The 21618-nt window shown below is 44.4% G+C and overlaps 1 protein-coding gene across 1 annotated transcript in view; it reads left to right on the top strand.

The window, feature by feature from the left end:
• The window catches only part of LOC129710407 (formin-like protein 1), a 265388-nt gene that overhangs the window by 214406 nt on the left and 29364 nt on the right, over nucleotides 1-21618 (top strand). Inside the window, exons 21-24 of the mRNA XM_055657387.1 lie at nucleotides 3002-3082; nucleotides 3818-3947; nucleotides 6074-6237; nucleotides 14865-14966. Coding sequence (XP_055513362.1) covers nucleotides 3002-3082; nucleotides 3818-3947; nucleotides 6074-6237; nucleotides 14865-14966 — 477 coding nt within the window. The remainder of the gene's footprint in view (nucleotides 1-3001; nucleotides 3083-3817; nucleotides 3948-6073; nucleotides 6238-14864; nucleotides 14967-21618) is intronic.

Genomic DNA, 21618 nt, shown 5'->3' with positions numbered 1-21618 from the left:
CATTCTCACTCCTCCTGTCCATGGACCACGCTTGTTCCCAGCTTACGCTCCCTCTCCAGTTTATCCTTCATTACTTCCCACTGACATCATAGAAACATAGAAGCATAGAAAATAGGTGTAAGGAGGAGGCCATTTGGCCCTTCGAGCCAGCACCGCAGTTCATTGTGATCATGGCTGATCATCCGCAGTTACTGCCTGTCCTTCCTCCTTCCATCCTCCTGAAAGGAACCGGAGGCGCTACATGTGTCTGTAGATAGCACTACAAATCCCTCATCAGCCTCCCTGATTGTACCATCATTTTCCATGTACATATTCACTTTAATTTATTGTCATATGTACTGAGGTTCAGTGAAAAGCTATTCTTTCCAAACCTCCACAAACCTCTCCCAACCTCCTTCTCCTGCACCCCTGGCATTTCTCCAAACCCTACCTATCTTTCTGTCTCCCTCTCCCACACCACACCATAACCCCAAACCACACCCCCACCATCTCTCCAATCCCATCTGTCCACTGACCCTCCTTCCTTCTTCCACCACCAATGCTGGACACCAGTGCACCTCCTGTCACCCTTGTGTCATGGTCACAACTGAACTTTGATGTGCTGAAATAACCAAATAGCAGTCCAGTACGTCTGGGCCATTCTAGCACTTGATCACGTGAACACAGCAATTTCAATTCAGACTTCAGACTTTAGAGATACAGCATGGAAACAGGCCCTTCGGCCCATCGAGTCTGCACTGAACAGCGATCACCCCTGTACACTAACCTACATGTACTAGGACCCATTTTACAACTTACCTAAGCCAATTAACCTATAAACTTGTATGTCTTTGGAGTGTGGCAGGAAACTGGAGCCCCCAGAGAAAACCCACACAGTCACAGGGAGAAAATACAATCTCCGTACAGACTGCACCCGCAGTCAGGATCAAACCCGGGTCTCTGGCATTGTAAGCCACTCTACCGCTGCACTATTCTGCCACCCCAATGTTTTGGCATTTGTGAGTGCAAGTTCTTCCAACTTAGGTAGAGCCCGCAGATTAGGACAGAGTGTGAGGGAGACATTTGGGAAAGATGTGTGCACCATCTGCGGTGTGGGAGCTCAATACACCACAATATCCAAATGGTTGAGTTAAACCCCTGGTCTAACGAACGACATGTTGCCCTTGGTTGACCTGTGTTACTTAAATGTATTGACGTTTGGTCAGATTTCCAACGTGAACAGTTCTAGTTATAAACAGTTCTCAAGAACAGAACCCTGTCATGACCTGGGGAAGTGTTTTTATTGTTGTTATATAGAGTAACTCATCATTCTTCAGTGTATTCATCAGCAGTGAGAATCTGTAGCCTTGATTTCACTGGAATCAAGTTTCAGATATAGTCAATGTGCAAACATTACAACGTTGAGCAAGAGAGCATAATTTCCTCAACAAGGTTCGTTTGAAGCATGCCAATAACTGACAGTGCCCTCAGCAGACCAGCAATAGACACAAGCAGTGGAGTCATGGCTTGGTCAATGCCCCAACTGGTGGCACAGATACTGTAGTGGGTCAGGACAGCATCCAGCGCTTTACATTCTACACACACTGAATAATTGGCACGGTGGCGCAGAGGTAGAGTTGCTGTCTTACAGTGCCAGAGACCCGGGTTCAATCCTGACCATGGGTACTGTCCGTCTGGAGTTTGTACCTTCTCCATGTGATGCATGGCTTTTCTCCAGTTTCTCCAGTTTCCTCCTACTTTCCAAAGATGTACAGGTTTGTAGATGAATTGTCTTGTGTAAATTGTCCCAAGTGTGTATGATAGAGCTAGTGTACAGGGTGATCGCTGGTCGGTGTGGACTCTGTGGGGCCGAAGGGCCTGTTTCCATGCTGTATCTCTAAACTAAACTTAAGCTGAGCATGGAATACTCTGGGTTTTGCCACCCTGTGCACTCATGTCCCGTACAGAGCATGAAGATTTATGGCAGATTGGGTTACATCCACAAAGGCACAGGAATTATTCAAGCTGTAATTGGATGAGAGAATGAATGTACTTTGATTTCCAGACATCAGACAAGTTGTCAGTGAGGTTCTAGAATTGACACTCGTTGGTCTGTCCTTAACCTAACTCCAGAGCCACAACCTCCACTCAGTGTCATAGAAACATAGAAAATAGATGCAGGAGTAGGCCATTCGGCCCTTCGAACCTGCACCGCCATTCAATATGATCATGGCTGATCATTCAACTCAGTATCCTGTACCTGCCTTCTCTCCATACCGCCTGATACCTTTAGCCACAAGGGCCACATCTAACTCCCTCTTAAATATAGCCAATGAACTGGCCTCAACTACCTTCTGTGACAGAGAATTCCAGAGATTCACTACTCTCTGTGTGAAAAATGTTTTTCTCATCTATGTCCTAAAAGATTTCCCCCTTATCTTAAATGTGACCCCTTGTTCTGGACTTCCCCAACATCGGGACCAATCTTCCTGCATCTAGCCTGTCCAACCCCTTAAGAATTTTGTAAGTTTCTATAAGATCCTCCCTCAATCTTCTAAATTCTAGCGAGTACGAGCCGAGTCTATCCAGTCTTTCTTCATATGAAAGTCCTGACATCCCAGGAATCAGTCTGGTGAACCTTCTCTGCATTCCTTCTATGGCAAGAATGTCACATAATTTTGTGGTGATTTACCCAATTCCGGGTGAATTGCCGATGTGTGACACCTTTGCAAACTAGTTGCTGTGCCTAAATTAGATGCTTTGCTTTAAATTTACCCGATACAAATGTTTTATTTTCTCTTCTCCTATTTTCTTGAATTAATTTCAATTAATAGTCTGGGTTCCGGTCAGATTGCCAATGTGAAAGCATTTAACATTGTCAAATCTGCCTTTGTCTGCGTTAACATTTAAGTTGCTGCTAAATTTGTGATATTGGTGCCAGATAAAATAGCTAATCGGTGATGAATGATGATTTGTTAAATATAATTGCTGCCAAGCTTGGTCAATCTTTTCTTGCCTGCAGATCATTTTGGCATTTGGAAACTACATGAATAGCAGTAAGAAAGGAGGTGTTTATGGCTTCCGGCTGCAGAGCCTTGACTTGGTAAGTGTTTGAGAAAAGTCACTGCCAGTGAAACATTGAACAAGTTTAATAATTAGCCCAGTATAATTTGGGACCCGTAAAAGATCTTCTGCATGGTCTCATCCGAGGACAGTGATGATGTACTATTGATTTAATGTTTCTTGGGCTTACGCAACAGTGCACGGTGCCTGGGGATGACTCTGTCAAACCCAGGATAGGGACATGCCATTCCTGTAGTCTGGTGTTAGACCAACAGGCATAGTGGTGCAGCAGTAGTTGCTGCCTTACAGCACCAGAGACCCGACTCTGATCCTGACTAGGGGTGCTGTCTGTACAGAGTTTGTACGTTCTCCCCATGACCTGCGTGGGTTTTCGGCGGGATCTCCGGCTTCCTCCCATACTCCAAAGACGTACAGGTTTGTAGGTTAATTGACTTGGTATAATTGTAAATTGTCCCTAGTGGGTGTAGGACTCATGAGTGCGGGGATTGCTGGTCGGCGTAGACTCATGGGCCCATTTCTGTGCTGTATCTCCAAACTAATCTAAATTAGGCTAAAGCTTGTGCTGAGTTGATTTGGCGGTGTCGCTTCTAAAATGCCAATGTCCTGGAGATGGGTTGTAATTTGTAGATATGTTTGAGATTGTACAGATTATTACAGGATGTGCATCGTTTATTATTATGTAATCTTGTGGCTGTGTGTAATAAACGAGCCAACACTTCTGTGATAATATTAATCGCTCTATATTCATCCATAGCTCCTTGAAACCAAATCAACCGACAGGAAACAGACTCTAATGAACTACATTGTGGATATCATCCAGAAAAATTATCCTGATCTCAATGCCTTTCATGCAGAGCTGCTATTTGTGGACAAAGCTGCTGCAGGTATTAAAGCTGAGTATGAACTGAGAAGAATATTAATTGTGTTTGCTGCTTCATGATAGGGGGACAGGTTTTCAATAGGGGGAGCAGTAATGAGGTTACTCCCCATCAATGGGGAGCATTGATGTTGGGTCCTTTGTTGTTTGTCATGTACATCAATGATCTGGATGAAGGTGTGGTAAATTGGATTAGTAAGTATGCAGATGATACCAAGATTGGGGGTGTTGTGGATAATGAAGAGGATTTCCAAAGGCTACAGAGTGATTTAGGCCATTTGGAAAAATGGGCGGAAAGATGGCAGATGGAGTTTAATGCTGATAAATGTGAGGTGCTACACCTTGGCAGGACAAATCAAAATAGGACGTACATGGTAAATGGTAGGGAATTGAAGAATACAGTTGAACAGAGGGATCTGGGAATAACCATGCATAGTTCCTTGAAGGTGGAATCTCATATAGATAGGGTGGCAAAGAAAGCTTTTGGTATGCTAGCCTTTATAAATCAGAGCATTGAGTATAGAAGCTGGGATGTAATGTTAAAATTGTACAAGGCATTGGTGAGACCAAATCTGGAGTATGGTGTACAATTTTGGTCGCCCAATTATAGGAAGGATGTCAACAAAATAGAGAGAGTACAGAGGAGATTTACTAGAATGTTGCCTGGGTTTCAACAACTAAGTTACAGAGATAGGTTGAATAAGTTAGGTCTTTATTCTCTGGAGTGCAAAAGGTTAAGGGGGGACTTGATAGAGGTCTTTAAAATGATGAGAGGGATAGACAGAGTTGATGTGGACAAGCTTTTCCCTTTGAGAATAGGGAAGATTCAAACAAGAGGACATGACTTCAGAATTAAGGGACAGAAGTTTAGGGGTAACATGAGGGGGAACTTCTTAGAGAGTGGTAGCGGTGTGGAATGAACTTCCAATGGAAGTGGTGGAGGCAGGTTCGTGGTGTCATTTAAAAATAAATTGGATAGGCATATGGATGAGAAGGGAATGGAGGGTTATGGTATGAGTGCAGGCGGGTGGGACTAAGGGAAAAAAAGTTGTTCGGCACGGACTTGTAGGGCCGAGATGGCCTGTTTCCGTGCTGTAATTGTTATATGGTTGTTATATGGTTATTGATCAGGTTACATCAGGTAACCGGAGGGAAGCACTAATTAGGTTATACCCAGGGAAAAACAGCGATTAGTTGACACCAGGGGGCAGTGATTTGACCGTACTGACTCCGGGAATAGCGTTTAGGCTATGTTGGCGCAAAATAAATGTGAAATTTTAAAATAAACCACAGGTTGAGTCATACAGCATGAAACAGGCCCTTAGGCCCAACTTGTTCTTGCCAACCAAGATGTCTCATCTAAACACCAGCCAACATGTCCCATCTACACTCATCCCACCTGCCCTCGTTTGGCCCATATTCCTTTAAACCTATCCATGCTCCTGTCCAAATGGAGTTAGATGTTGTTTTTGTACCTGCCTCAACAAAGGCAGGCAGAGCGATAGTGACAGGAGATTTATTGGTTAAAGGGGCAGATTGTGTGGCAGCAATGGAGACTCCAGGATGATGTGGTGCCTGGGTCCAGGGTCCAAGATGCCTCGGAGTGGCTGTTTGACATTCTCACGGGGCACAGAGTGCAGCCAGAGGTCATTGTGTATGTTGGCACAAATCACATGGGTAGGACAAGGGATGTGGTCTTGCAGTGAACACAGGAAGTTATGCAAAGGATTAAAAAACACCTATGCAACTATAACTTCCCCAATATTGACTGTGACAAGCTCAGTGCAAATGTGATAGAATGTGTCAGATGTACCCAAGAAAGTTTCCAGAAACAGTACGTGGATAGTCCATGCAATCAGGAGATCCAGGGGAAGGTGGTGGTTTGGGTGGGAAGAGATGAGTTAACCAGGGAGTTGCGGAGGGAACGGCCTCTGCGGACGACGGAAAGGGGTGGAGATGGGAAGATGTGCCTAGTGTTGGTAGCAACTGCATCCAGCCACCGGGTTGAATCAGTGCACTTTGTCCTTGTTTCCAAGCCCCAGGGCTTGTACCAAGTGTTGTTACAGGAATATTTAATGGTTAAAACATGCACAATTTCTGATGCAGTGTTCTCTTGTGGTGTGTCTATCGCAGTGTCGTTGGAGAGTGTTGTACAGGATGTGCGCTCGTTACAGCAGGGCTTGGAGCTCATCCGCAAGACCTTCATGATCCAGGACACCAGCACAATCCTGAAGGATTTCCTCAGCGACAATTCTGAGAAAGTGGACAGCTTGCTGAAGGACAGCAAAACTGCACAGGTGCGTGTCAGGCAGCACCCTCAGGAGAGGCCTTCAAACTCTGAACCATGACTCAAACCTGCCGGCCAGTCCCAGGTTTAATCCCTGGCATGGTCAAGGTTCAATAACCATGAATAGTGAACCAGGGGATTGCCAGTTGCCTTTGACCTCATTGAAAGGGTGTGAAGGTCAGGTATGGAGGTCATGTGCAGAGATCGTGTGGAGGTCAGGCTCAATAGTAGGTGCAGGAGTAGGCCATTCAGCCCTTCGAGCCAGCATAGCTATTCATTATGATTATGGCTGATCATCTAAAATCAGTACCCGTTCCTGCTTTTTACCCATATCCCTTGATTCCTTTAGCTGTAAGAGCTAAATCTAACTCTCTCTTGAAAACATCCATTGAATTGGCCTCCACTGCCTTCAGTGGCAGAGAATTGCACACATTCACAACTCTCTGTGTGAAAAGGTTTTTCCTCATCTCAGTCCTAAATGGCCTACTCCTTATTCTTAAACTGCGAGCCCTGGTTCTGGACTACCCCAACATGGGGAACATTTTTCCTGCATCTAGCCTGGCCAATCCCTTATGAATTTTATGTTTCTTTCAGATGCCCTCTCATCCTTCTAAATTTCAGTGAATACAAGCCCAGTCAACCCATTCTTTCATTATATGTCAGTCCTGCAATCCCGGGAATTAACCTGGTGAACCTACTCCGTACTCCCTCAATAGCAAGAACTTCCTTCCTCAAATTAGGAGAACAAAATTGCACACAATACTGCAGGTGCTGTCTCACCAGGGCCCTGAGTTGGGGATGGCCTGTATTATCCCACAGTTTTTGGAGGTCGAGCAACAACAAAAAAGAATAGCTGTGCCACCCTCCCACACCTTCCCTCCGGGGCCGGTGATTAGTGATCACTCAGCCCCCCCCACTTTCAAAAACATTTTGCGGCCCATGTGTACAACTGCAGAAGGACCTCTTTACTCCTATACTCAAATTCTGTTGTTATGAAGGCCAACATGCCATTAGCTTTCTTCACTGCCTGCTGTACCTGCATATTTACTTTCAGTGACTGGTGTACAAGGACACCCAGATCTTGTTGCACTTCCCATTTTCCTAATCTGACACCATTGAGATAATAATCTGCCCCCTTGTTCTTGCCGCCAAAGTGGATAACCTCACATTTATCTACATTATATTGCATTTGCCATGCATCTCCCCACTCACTCAACCTGTCCAAGTCATCCTGCAACCTCCTAGCATCGTCTTTGCAGCTCACACAGCTCACACTGCCACCCAGCTATGTGACATCCGCAAATTTGCTAGTGTTACTTTTAATTCCATCATCTAAATCATTAATATATATTGTTAATAGTTACGGCTCCAGCACCGAGCCTTGAGGCACTCCGCTCGCCACTACCTGCCATTCTGACAGGAACCCGTTTATTCCTACTCTTTGCTTCCTGTCTGCCAACTAATTCTCTATCCATGTCAATCCCCTACCCCCAATACCATGTGCTCTAATTTTGCCCACTAATCCCCTGTGTGGGACCGTATCAAAGGTTTTCTGAAAGTCCAGATACACTACATCCACTGGCTCTCCTTCATCCATTTTACGTCACCTCCTCAAAACATTCCAGAAGATTAGTCAAGCAGGATTTCCCCTTCAGAAATCCATGCTGACTTGGACCAATCCTTTTACTGCTATCCAAATGTGCCGTTATTACATGTACAGGAGCAAAATAGCTGGCTATCCTTCAGATCTTACGCCAGCTAGAAGCACATTGTTGGGCCAACAACGCTGAGATCTGCAGAAGGATTCCAACCCAAAAGTCACCTATCCATGTCCTTCAGAGTTGCTGCCTGACCTGCTGAGGTACTCCAGCACATAGTGTGTTTTTTGGTAAACCAGCACGTGCAGTTCTCTGCATCTATAGCCATGCAGATCAAATTCAGATCTCACCAAGGCACTCAGTGGCTGCACAACCGTTACATTGCTGTGTTGTTCTACACTGCTCCTTGCAACAGAACATCTGACCTTTATACACATGCTCTGTCCATGGCTCTACACATGCTCTTTACACAACTCCATTCTGCCCTACACCTGCTCTACATGGCTCCAGTCTGCCCTACACCTGCTCTCTCCACCTGCTCTGTACATGGCTCCAGTCTGCCCTACACCTGCTCTCTACACCTGCTCTGTACATGGCTCCAGTCTGCCCTACACCTGCTCTACATGGGCCCAGTCTGCCCTACACCTGCTCTCTACACACTATACAGTACATAGAAACATAGAAACATAGAAATTAGGTGCAGGAGTAGGCCATTCGGCCCTTCGAGCCTGCACCGCCATTCAATATGATCATGGCTGATCATCCAACTCAGTATCCCGTACCTGCCTTCTCTCCATACCCTCTGATCCCCTTAGCCACAAGGGCCACATCTAACTCCCTCTTAAATATAGCCAATGAACTGGCCTCGACTACCCTCTGTGGCAGAGAGTTCCAGAGATTCACCACTCTCTGTGTGAAAAAAGTACTTCTCATCTCGGTTTTAAAGGATTTCCCCCTTATCCTTAAGCTGTGACCCCTTGTCCTGGACTTCCCCAACATCGGGAGCAATCCCCTTTATTCCCCTTTAAAGACTTCCCCTTTATTCTAAGACTGTGGCCCCTGGTTCTGGACTCGCCCCATATTGGGAACATTTTTCCTGCATGGATCCTACATGGGTCCAGTCAGCCCTACACCTGCTCTGTACATGGGCCCAGTCTGCCCTACACCTGCTCTGTACATGGGCCCAGTCCATCACCAATGCCATTGCCATTTATTTATCCATCAATGGTTCACACAGAGGGGGTGGGTTTATGGAACAAGCTGCCAGAGGAGGTAGTTGAGGCAGATACTGCTACAACATTTATAAGACATTTGGACAGGAACGTGGATAGGAATGGTTTGGATGGATATGGGAAACACGGGTAGGGGGGACTAGTGTAGATGGGTCATTTTGGTCGGCATGGTTTAGTTGGGTCGATGGGCATGTTATAATGCTGGATGAATGCTGGATATAGGAAGCACCACAATCTGGGGCAATGGGTTTGAACTGTTGCCCTCCCCTGCCTGAGCACAAATTTGGCACACAACATACTTAAGTCAGCCACAAAGTGCTGGAACAACTCAACAGGTCAGGCAGCATCTCTAGAGAAAAAGGAATAGATGACGTTTTGTGTCAGAGGGAAGCTAGAGGTAGGTAAAGGCCGGAACAAATCAGGGTCGGTAACAGATAATCTTGAAAGGGTGGAGCCCATAATGGCCCATTGTTGGCTGGGGAAGATGTGCTAATGAATGGATACATGGATGCGAATAGTTGAACTAGTGGGATGACTAGAGTGAGGGTGAATATGTTGCCCCTACAGGCAGTGGGTGTGGTGGTTTGGCCAACGGTGTCGGGGACAATGACGTTAGGGACGGGCTTCCAGCACTGTGAGCCAGCAGCATTAACAGAAAGACTGTACGGGCTCAGGTCAGGTCAGGTCGGTGTTACTTGGATGTGGCAAGTCTCCTGAATAAATTCAGCACTGCTTCTTCCTAGGGGCAAAGGATAGTTCAGTTTAGTTTGGAGATACAGCGTGGAAAAAGGCCCTTCAGCCCACCGAGTCCACACCGATATACAATCCCCGCACACTAACTCCATCCTACACACACTAGGGACAATTTACAATTTTACCAAAGCCATTTAACCTACAAACCTGTATGTCTTTGGAGTGTGAGAAAGGCTAACTTTGATTGGAGAAAGGCTAACTTTGAGGAGATGCGAAAGGATTTAAAAGGAGTAAATTGGGACAGTTTGTTTTCTGGGAAAGATGTGGAAGAGAAATGGAGGACATTTAAAGGTGAATTTTTAAGAGTACAGAATCATTATGTCCCTGTTCGGTTGAAAGGAAATAGTAAAAATTGGAAAGAGCCATGGTTTTCAAGGGAAATTGGACACTTGGTTTGGAAAAAGAGAGCGATCTGCAATAATTATAGGCAGCATGGAGTAAATGAGGTGCTTGAGGGGTATAAAGAATGTAAAAAGAATCTTAAGAAAGAAATTAGAAAAGCTAAAAGAAGATATGAGGTTGCTTTGGCAAGTAAGGTGAAAGTAAATCCAAAGGGTTTCTACAGCTATATTAAGAGCAAAAGGATAACGAGGGATACAATTGGTCCATTAGAGAGTCGCAGTGGACAGCTATCTGCAGAGCCAAAAGAGATGGGAGAGATATTGAACAATTTATTTTCTTCGGTATTCACCAAGGAGAAGGATATTGAATTATGTGAGGTAAGGGAAACAAGTAGAGTAGCTATGGAAATTATGAGATTCAAAGACGAGGTAGTACTGACACTTTTGAGAAATATAAAAGTGGATAAGTCACCAGGTCCGGACAGGATATTCCATAGGACATTGAGGGAAGTTAGTGTAGAAATAGCAGGGCTATGACAGAAATATTTCAAATGTCATTAGAAACGGGAATGGTGCCGGAGGATTGGCGTACTGTGCATGCTATTCCATTGTTTAAAGGGGTCTAAGAGTAAACCTAGCAATTATAGACCTGTTAGTTTGATGTCAGTGGTGGCAAATTAATGGATAGAATACTTAGAGATAATATATATATAAGCATCTGGATAAACAGGGTCTGATTAGGAACAGTCAACATGGATTTGTGCCTGGAAGGTCATGTTTGACTAATCTTCTTGAATTTTTTGAAGAGGTTACTCGGGAAATTGATGAGGGTAAAGCAGTGGATGTTGTATATATGGACTTCAGTAAGGCCTTTGACAAGGTTTCTCACGGAAGGTTGGTTAAGAAGGTTCAATTGTTGGGTATTAATGGTGGAGTAGCAAGATGGATTCAACAGTGGCTGAATGGGAGATGCCAGAGGGTAATGGTGGATGGTTGTTTATCAGGTTGGAGGCCAGTGACTAGTGGGGTGCCACAGGGATCTGTGTTGGGTCCACTTGTTTGTCATGTACATCAATGATCTGGATGATGGTGTGGTAAATTGGATTAGTAAGTATGCAGATGATACTAAGATAGGGGGGGTTGTGGATAATGAAGTAGATTTTCAAAGTTTACAGAGAGATTTATGCCAGTTGGAAGAGTGGGCTGAAAGATGGCAGATGGAGTTTAATGCTGATAAGTGTGAGGTGCTACATCTTGGCAGGACAAATCAAAATAGGACGTACATGGTAAATGGTAGGGAATTGAAGAATGCAGGTGAACAGAGGGATCTGGGAATAACTGTGCACAGTTCCCTGAAAGTGGAATCTAATGTAGCTAGGGTGGTAAAGAAAGCTTTTGGTGTGCTGGCCTTTATAAATCAGAGCATTGTGTATAGAAGTTGGGATGTAATGTTAAAATTGTACAAGGCATTGGTGAGGCCAATTCTGGAGTATGGTGTACAATTTTGGTCGCCTAATTATAGGAAGGCTGCCACCAAAATAGAGAGAGTACAGAGGAGATTTAGATCAGATTCAGATTCAATTTTAATTGTCATTGTCAGTGTACAGTACAGAGGCAACGAAATGCATTTAGCATCTCCCTTGAAGAGCGACATAGCAAACGATTTGAATAAAAAATAAATAATAAGTGTCCGGGGGGGGGTGATTGGCAGTCACCGAGGTACGTTGTTTAGTAGAGTGACAGCCGCCGGAAAGAAGCTGATCCTCGACCTGCTGGTTCGGCAACGGAGAGACCTGTAGCGCCTCCCGGATGGTAGGAGGGTAAACAGTCCATGGTTGGGGTGAGAGCAGTCCTTGGCGATGCTGAGCGCCCTCCGCAGACAGCGCTTGCTTTGGACAGACTCAATGGAGGGGAGCGTGGAACCGGTGATGCGTTGGGCAATTTTCACCACCCTCTGCAGTGCCTTCCGGTCGGAGACAGAGCAGTTGCCATACCATACTGTGATGCAGTTGGTAAGGATGCTCTCGATGGTGCAGCGGTAGAAGTTCACCAGGATCTGAGGAGACAGATGGACCTTCTTCAGTCTCCTCAGGAAGAAGAGACGCTGATGAGCCTTCTTGATCAGAGTAGAGGTATTGTGGGTCCAAGAGAGGTCATCGGAGATGTTGACTCCCAGGAACCTGAAGCTAGAAACACGTTCCACCTCCGTCCCGTTAATGTGGATGGGGGTGTGCGTGCCGCCTCTGGACTTCCTGAAGTCTACAATGAGCTCCTTGGTCTTCTTGGAGTTAAGGGCCAGGTTGTTGTCAGCGCACCATGCTGCTAAGTGCTGGACCTCCTCCCTGTAGGCCAGCTCATCGTTGTTGCTGATGAGGCCAATCACCGTTGTATCATCTGCATACTTGATGATGGTGTTAGTACCATGTACAGGTGTGCAGTCATAGGTGAAGAGGGAGTAGAGGAGGGGGCTCAGCACACAGCCCTGAGGAACGCCGGTGTTCAGGGTGAGGGTTGAAGAGGTGTGCTTGTCTAACCTCACAGACTGGGGTCTGTTGGTTAGAAAGTCCAGTATCCAGTTGCAGAGGGAGGGGTCGATGCCCAGGTTACCGAGTTTGGTGATCAGTTTTGAAGGAATAATGGTGTTGAATGCTGAGCTGTAATCGATGAACAGCATTCTTACATAAGTGTCTCTGTTGTCAAGGTGGGAGAGGGCGGAGTGAAGTGCCGTTGAGATGGCATCCTCCGTACTCCTGTTCTTGCGGTAGGCAAACTGATAGGGATCCAGTGTGGGGGGTAGGCAGCTTTTGAGGTGTGCCAGGACCAGCCTCTCGAAGCACTTGGTGATGATGGGGGTAAGTGCAACTGGGCGGAAGTCGTTGAGGCTTGCCGCAGTGGAGTGTTTTGGCACTGGCACGATGGAGGTGGCTTTAAGGCAAGTGGGGACAACTGCTTGGGCAAGTGACAGGTTGAAGATGTCAGTCCAGACGTCTGTCAGCTGCGCAGCACAGGCACTGAGTTTACTAGAATGTTGCCTGGGTTTCAGCAACTAAGTTACAGAGAAAGGTTGAACAAGTTAGGGCTTTATTCTTTGGAGTGCAGAAGGTTAAGGGGGGACTTGATAGAGGTCTTTAAAATGATGAGAGGGATAGACAGAGTTGACGTGGATAAGCTTTTCCCACTAAGAGTAGGGAAGATTCAAACAAGGGGACATGACTTGAGAATTAAGGGACAGAAGTTTAGGGGTAACATGAGGGGGAACTTCTTTACTCAGAGAGTGGTGGCTGTGTGGAATGAGCTTCTAGTGAAGGTGGTGGAGGCAGGTTCGTTTTTATCATTTAAAAATAAATTGGATAGTTATATGGACGGGAAAGGAATGGAGGGTTATACAAGATGCAAGATACAAGATACATTTAATTGTCATTTGGACCCCTTGAGGTTCAAACGAAATGCCGTTTCTGCAGCCATACATTACAAACAAATAGACCCAAGACACAACACAATTTACATAAACATCCATCACATTGCTGTGACGGAAGGCCAAAAAAAAAAACTTATCTCTCCACTGCACCCTCACCTCCCCCCCCCCCCCCCCCCCCCCCCCCCCGATGTCAGAGTCAAAGTCAAAGCCCCCGGCTGGCGATGGCGATTGTCCCGCGGCCATTAAAGCCACGCCGGGTGGTGCGAGGTCGCACACCGGGTCTTGGTGTTAGAGCCCCCGGCGTGCGCTCGCAGAGTTCCGCGGCCATTCCAAGCCGCGCGGGGCGGTGATGTCAGGCCCCGCTCCAGGAGCTCTTCGACCCCGCAACTCGGGCGGGGGAAGTCGCCGTTGCGAGAGCCCTGAAAAAGCGGTCTCCCTCCAGGGACCCGCGGGATTCCGCCAGACCCGCAGTGAAGCCTCCGACTCTCCGGTCGGGCCGCAGCAGCAGCAGCAGCAGCGCTCCTCCACCGCTCCACCCGCTCCGGACTCGGCCAGCTCCGCGACGGTGAGGTGAGTCGTCGGCACCAGAGTCCCCGGTCTCTTCCTGTTGGAGGCCGCTCCTCATTGCAGCCCCAACGATAACGGAGACCCGACGAGAAAAGGTCGGGTCTCCCGTGCAGGGAGAGATTTAAAAGTTTCCCCCTCCCTCCCACCCCACCCCCATCCCCCCACACACACACCCCAACATAAAATAACAAAAACTACATAAAAACATAGACAGAAAATAATAAAGACTGCAGAGGCCGCTGCTGACGAGAGTCGCGCCGCCCACCGGAAGTTATGGTCTGAGCGCAGGTATATGGGACTAGGGGAGCATACGTGTTCGGCACGGACTAGATCGACCGAGATGGCCTGTTTCCGTGCTGTAATTGTTATATGGTTATATATGGTTATATGGTGTGGGAGGATGCCAAAGATCTAGGAGAAAACCCAGGCAGGTCACGGAGAGAACGTACAAACTATACAAATAGCACCCATGGTCAGGATCGAACCCGTGTCTCTGGGGCTGTAAGACAGCAACTCTACCGCTGCGCCACTGTGCCACCCAAAGGTCACAGGTTTGGCCAGTGTTTCAAATCCCAGTGGAAAACTGGTATTCACAAATCATTTTAATTTAGATCCGAACCCTAGTATAAAAAGTTAATTAAGTCCTCCCTCTGCACCAGTGTGGGGTTAATCACGATTCCTTGTGTTGCTCATTGCGACTAATCTTGTTTGCTCTCTTTCTCCCACAGGAGGCATACCAGTCTGTCGTTGACTATTTTGGTGAAGACATGAAAAAGATGCCTCCCAATGTGTTCTTCCCGTTCTTTCAGAGGTTCATCAGGGGCTACAAGGTAGGGACGCGAAAACCAGACAAACTGTTGGTGTCGTGAGAATGCTCTCTGTTCCTTGACTTTACTGAAGGTTTATTCCTCCTTACATCTCACTTCCAGTCAATCAAATGATTACACAAATGAAACATTTTCAAAGCTTAGTGGCCAAACAATGCCTGACTCAAAGTAATTGTCCAGTGAATGTTTCTCCTGCACAGTGGAGGCCCAGTCACTTGTCATGTCCTGGCCTTGGCAGCGCTGGTCAATCAATGTGATTAGTGTTGATGTAGAAAGCAACTGCAGATGCTGCTTTACACTGAAGATAGACACAAAATGCTGGAGTAAGTCTGTGGTCAGGCAGCATCTCTGGAGATAAGGAATAGGTGATGTTTCAGGTCAAGACCCTTCTTTAGTGCAGGTCAATCACATGTAATTGGTGTTGGTCCAGTTGTTTTCTCAACACGGACTCTCCGTCAACTCAGCCGACCTCTACCTTGACCCAGCCGTCTGCCAGCCCTCTAGCGTGCAGGTCACAAGAGCCTGCCCACCATCCAAGAGCTTGCTCCATTTCATTCTCAGCAGGGCCATCCTTTACTCTTGCTTGAACAACACAGAAAAACCTGGTTTGGTTTCATGAAGGTGAAACTGAATCACTCATTGTTCCATCTGAGTGATTCCATTGTTCATCTTAAATCTAAAACAAGATGAAAGTAGGAATTAAAAAAGATTCCAAGGAAAAACATGTTCAGCTAAAGGTTCATGTTCATAAGTTATAGGAGCAGAATTAGGCTATTCAGCCCATCAAATCTACTCTGCCATTCAATCATGGCAGATCATGGCATATCTTTTCTTCTCAATCCCATTCTCCCGCCTTCTCCACATAACCCTTGACACACATACTGATCAAAAATCTATCAATCTCTACCTTAAAAATACCCAATGACTAGGACTCCACAGCCTTCTGTGGCAATGAATTCCAAGGATTTGTAAATAGCTTGTTCTAAGATTCCCCCCAGTCTAGTTTCAGCGAAAAATCACTGAGTCAAGCACTTGCGCAACTAAACTTTATTCTGGAAAAAACACAATAACAGTTCCCACTACTATACCTAACCACCGCAGGTTCGATCCTTGTATTGGCCTGGTCAAGCCCTCTTAGCCTCGTTCAAGCAGACACTCCAGAAGATCATGCAGTCCTAAGCGCTCTCCCAGAAGATCGACATAGGATATCGTGGGAGTGGCCTTTTATGTCCCTGAACCTTGAGGGGCCGAACCACATGGGGATGGTCTCTATACAGTCCAATAACAGATGTCGATTAACGCAGTCCATGATAGACATTTCCCCAACACAATAATACAGTGACTAATACAATGTATCTGACGAGGTTTCTAGGTGCAACTTAACAGATGAATTATGCAACATGTGCCTTGCACATGTGCCCAGACAAGGTGAAAAAGCTACTTATCTTAACTACTAAACCAGGTTCGCTTCTTAATAAACAGACACCACACAAACTGTTTCGTAGACCAGTTCAAAACTTTACTTAACATCGGCCGATGGAAGGGAGGGAGAACTCCAGTCAAGTGACCAACACAGACACTTGACTGTGCTCAGTCACCTTCCCTGAACAACAGAATTACATTGCTTTAAATAGGTTTTTTGTCCCCTTATCACATTCCACAGACATTAGTCATGGTCAGAAGTACTGGAAAAGGTTTCCACAGAATGCATCACATCAAACCTTTTTTTTTTACATGGTACAAGATATACTAAAAACATTGTCCATTTGCCTTATCTCCAAATAGACCACCCTAGCTCTCTTCGCTGCTTCCTCTGTCATTTGGTCCCTCATAAACATAGGTCATTTGTTTACAAAGATGTGACTGGCTATTTCGCTCTTCCTTTATTGCCTCCTCCCCATAAACATTGGTTTATGGCATCTCACTTCAAAGATTTGACCAGCTATCTCTCTAGCTCCTTCACTTGGGAGACAATGTTATCTCACACACCCCGCAACCTGAGGAAAGCCTAATTTGACACTAAATATAAGCTGTAAGCTAGCCCAGAAACCAATTTAATATCTTCTTATATTTTTAACTAAAACTCGGCTTCATCATTCCATCCTTTTATCAAAATTTTGATAACTACAGTCCTTCCTGAGTACATACGAAAGACTATAAGCATCTCATCAGACAAATTAATAGTACACTAGTAACACAATCAATTCATAGTGGACAATCGTTTCACAAGTCCCTCCAAACATTTTAAATGGCCACCAACCTCCCCCGGACGTGACACTAATATACTACCATAGGACAGGAAAAGGATCATAAAAATTGCTCAGCCTTTATTCGGCTTCATTTGGATTTCCCTGTGTGCTGGTGTAACTGGTTCATGCTTCTCTTGTGTGGCACGGCATTTGCAACATAACAATGCCCTGTCACAAATATACTGTTTCCTTAAAATACACCAGTGCCTTGGTTGTGGCAAAAACAGGTAGATTTAACTGGCCTTTGCAGACCTCTTACTGTCTGTAGTCAGGGTATCTTTGCTGCGCTTGTCATGTTTGACTTCAATCTTGTTTAAAAGGAGGTGTGTACCATCCTTTAAATGTGGGTTAGTCTGCAAGTTTGCCATTCTGAAGAAAGTTCAGTCCATGTGGGCTGGGCCACCCCAGAATAAAGGGAGCATCAATAGCCCATCGTCCTTGTTTCCACAAACTGTTCACAGTCAATCAAATGTATCCAGCGACGATGATCTTTCATCTTTACAGCAGTTCATGTTGTTAGCAACACTTGGTTGTTCTTTTCAATACAGTTTCAATTTCTTCTTGTCCCAGCACCCCCGTCATCGTATAGCTTTTATGGCTCCCAGCAAAGCTCCTCCAACCTGGGAATGTAGATCTGGCAAGACATGGGTTAATTGCCGACCATACATAATTAGTTAATTGCCCAGGGCCTGTAAGTGGCTTCCCCCCACTCTCCAGGGGCAATAAAAAGTTGTAAATCTTGTTCACCAGCTTAGTTTCACCAGCACTTTTGTCTACCTTTGATCCTTCAGTATCTCCAGTTCCTTCTTAACACTTCCCTGTGAATTTATTCTTTAATCCGATTATCTCCGAAGAGGCTCTCCCCACCTAAATATTCAATTCTCCAAATATGTTCTCTTCCCCAATCTACTTTATCTTCTCACCTTTTATCCCTCATTGTGAGTTCCCTCAAACCTCCTTTTTTAAGTCATAAAACAATTTTTTCATCTACCTTCATTTCTCTCACACAGCACATGCTACAGCAACATCTTTTTGTTTGCTTAAAAACAGTAATCTTGCTTCATTTGCATTTTAAAAGACAACCTCTGTTATCATATCAAAACAATCTTTTCCAAAAGAACTCATTCAGAATCAGTAATCAATAATACATTTACTTTTCTCTGTAATTTTGACATTTCCAATCTCATTTAACACTTTAATCGGGATGAGTCTTTTTTTTTAAACTTGGTTCAAAAGATTTATAATCATATAATCAAAAGATTTATAAACACATTTTATCCATCGAGTATAGCTCCGCACCCCATTCATGCCTGTTTCTTAACAGACACACCATAAACTTTGTAGATTTGCATTTTAAAGGACAACTTCTTAAAAAGTGACACACAACTTTGCTCATTGCTTCGAATTTCACACATTCCACATACAAAAAACATTGTTTTACAAGCAGTACATATACAAAACCATTGTTTTACCAGCAGTATATAATATTTCATCTTCAAAGACGTCTCTTTGTAATTTACTTTCCCTTTTTCTGACAAGACTTCTGTTTACCAAAATCCTGGTTACCTAACCCTAATTGGACATTGATCCAGATCATGATTAGTCAGACTCCCCTTGACTTTTCAGTCTCCCTATCCTATCCTCATTTCTCCATTGAATTTTCCTTCATCCCCAATTTTTATAACATAGTTGCTTGTCAGAAAAAGGATTTACCTCCTGGGTAATTTTGTTTTGCAATCCCCATTGACTCTTTCCACCATCCCAGATACCTGTGGGTGGTGTGTACAGTGAATTGCTGTCAGATATTAAAATGTGCACATTTTTCCTTATTAATAGTGGTTGGTAGAGCTTCACTCCACCTACTAAATAAATCTAAAATCAATACGCAATATTTATAACACTGGGCCCTTGGCATCTCAATAAAATCAACCTGTATGCATTCAAACGACCATTATGGCATTGGCGTCACCCCTGACGGTATCCTAATTGGTTTGCCTGGATTATTTCGTTGGCAAATTTTACATTCAGAGGCCTGCTTCAGTGCCTCATCAAATTTTCGGGTGTCACCACATTTCCTTTGTTATCCTATCATTCCCTCCTTACCAGCATGGGTAAGACGGGTAAAAATGTATCGTATACACCAACTTGTCCAAGCGGGGTGTGCTGAATCAATGGCACAGCCCACTTGTTTCCATAGTTATTATTATATACAAGAGGCGTCCCTCTGTAATGTACATACCTCCCTCATATCTGGCAGGACCGTTCTATTTGCTAGTATCTGTTTACCAGATGTCACCACGCATTTGGATGTACAGGCTGCTTGCTTGGATACACTATCAGCAACCTATTGCCTTTTGCTATAGGGTCCCCAGCACCAGTGTGTGCAGTACATTTAATAATGACCAGCTGTTCTGGTAGCATCAATGCCTTAAACAAATTACACACAGAAAGGGATTCCCGTGCTCCCAATCCTGGAGAGCTTTGTAAGGTCAGAACTTCAAGTTATAGGGATGTTACTGACGGAACTGTCCCAGGTAAAGATGCCATTGCTACTGGTAGACATCTCTCAAGATTATCTAACTCCTCATCTTCATTACCAAATAGGGTTGTCGTGCCAGACATGAAGTCTCCTCCAGAGGATTTACCAGTACTGGGTTTATTTTTACTAACCATCACTTGTTTCTCACCTCCTGTCTGTCTTTTAATTCTATTCTCTTGTTCCTCTGCCCACTGGCATTCTAGTTGCAATAATTTCCATCCTTTCCTAGTGCTATCCTTGTTTCTTAACTCTATCTAGCAAAGTTACAAAATTGTGAGATTTAAAAAAAATCAAATCTGCAATTTATCCCATCAGATAAAGCATAACAATAAGTTTAATTTGACACCTAATTCACTTTCATATCTCAAGTAATAAAAATATTATGGCCATTTTCATACTCGGAAATTAGCATCTTGTTCCCTATTGATTTTCTATGGACATAACAAAAAAACTGTGATCATGGACAGTCAAAAGCCCATAACCTTCTTAAAAATTAAGAGAACTGAATGAAATTTCCAGTTATCCTAGATTGAACCATTCTGAAACAAATATAAAATAACCTTACTTGGATGACCTGAAATTAAAGCATATAATTAGTTAGTGACCCAATTGTAGCTAATTTCAAACTTCAATTACTAGATCTAAACATCTATCTATTTCTTAATAAATGATTAACATTTTTAAATAGCCCAAGTGTCCAAATTATATTCACAAATAATTCACAATAAAACATGATTTTTAAATCTCATTTACATCAATTTATAGGCCAAATGGAAGGAATTTAGTGTTCAATTGCTGTAAATTAAAGTCTATTTTAAATCGGCTTTCTAGTGGGTTCCTGTGAAGAAAAATACTGCGGGATATAAAAAGCCCAAAATGAGCTACTCGCTATAGAAAACTTTATTTACAGGGTTCTTAAGAAGCCCCTTTTAATGTAAACATAAAGTACATACCGGTACTTGTTTGCTTTATAAAACCCTGGGACTGCGAGAGGTCGCGGATCTAGAGAATGACCTCCAAACTACTACAACCACCATACAAGGCCATAAAAACCAATAACACCCTTTGCGACGGGGTCCCCCAGCGATTCTCCGTCAATGATTCACTAGGCTGAACATTTTCGACTGCAACAGCCCAGTAAAAATCGCGTTTTAAACCTGCCCCCTCTAAACAGCGCCAAAAGCACGCACACAGCCTCTTCTTACATGCAGTATCCATCCAACTTCGAACTCTACTCTCCTCTGTTCCTGATTTCCATGTTTTAATTCCTTTCTTCCATTTCTTTCCTGTCTTCCTTTCCCATATCAACACCTCTGCTTATTTAATTGTCTCAACATACCATGTGCCCCCTACTGGCCAGGCATCATCCCCTAACCGTTTGATCAACTTGTAACTTAACATTCTAAATTTCTTATTATACATAGGATTCAAATAACACATATATTGGACCGGTATCCAGAGCATTCCCCATAGATAGATAGAAAGAAAGAGAGAGAAAACACACTTCTTAATTCCGAATCGTTCCAAATATATCAACCAGGCCGACCCACTAAATGAGACCCCAGTTTCTCAACTTGGCTGACTTTTTAATTCCGAATTGTTCCAAATATATCAACCAGGCCGACTCGCTACTCGAGACCCCAGTTTCTCAATTTGGCTGACTTTTTAATTCCTTAATATACGACCCAAGTGTCTCAACGAAGCCGACTTGCTAACCAAGACCCCCGTTTCTCAACCTGGCAGACGTCTTAACTCTTAAAATAAGCCCCAGGTGTCTCAACGAAGCAGACCCGCGAACCGGGACCCCCGTTTCTCAACCTAGCAGACTTCTTAGTTCTTTAATATACAACGCCACTTATTTCTTAAT

This window comes from Leucoraja erinacea, chromosome 27, assembly GCF_028641065.1.
Source record: "Leucoraja erinacea ecotype New England chromosome 27, Leri_hhj_1, whole genome shotgun sequence".
NCBI classification, from domain to species: Eukaryota; Metazoa; Chordata; class Chondrichthyes; order Rajiformes; family Rajidae; genus Leucoraja; species Leucoraja erinaceus.
Note: the sequence above shows the minus strand (reverse complement) of the source record. Positions and strands in the feature narration are given on the sequence as shown.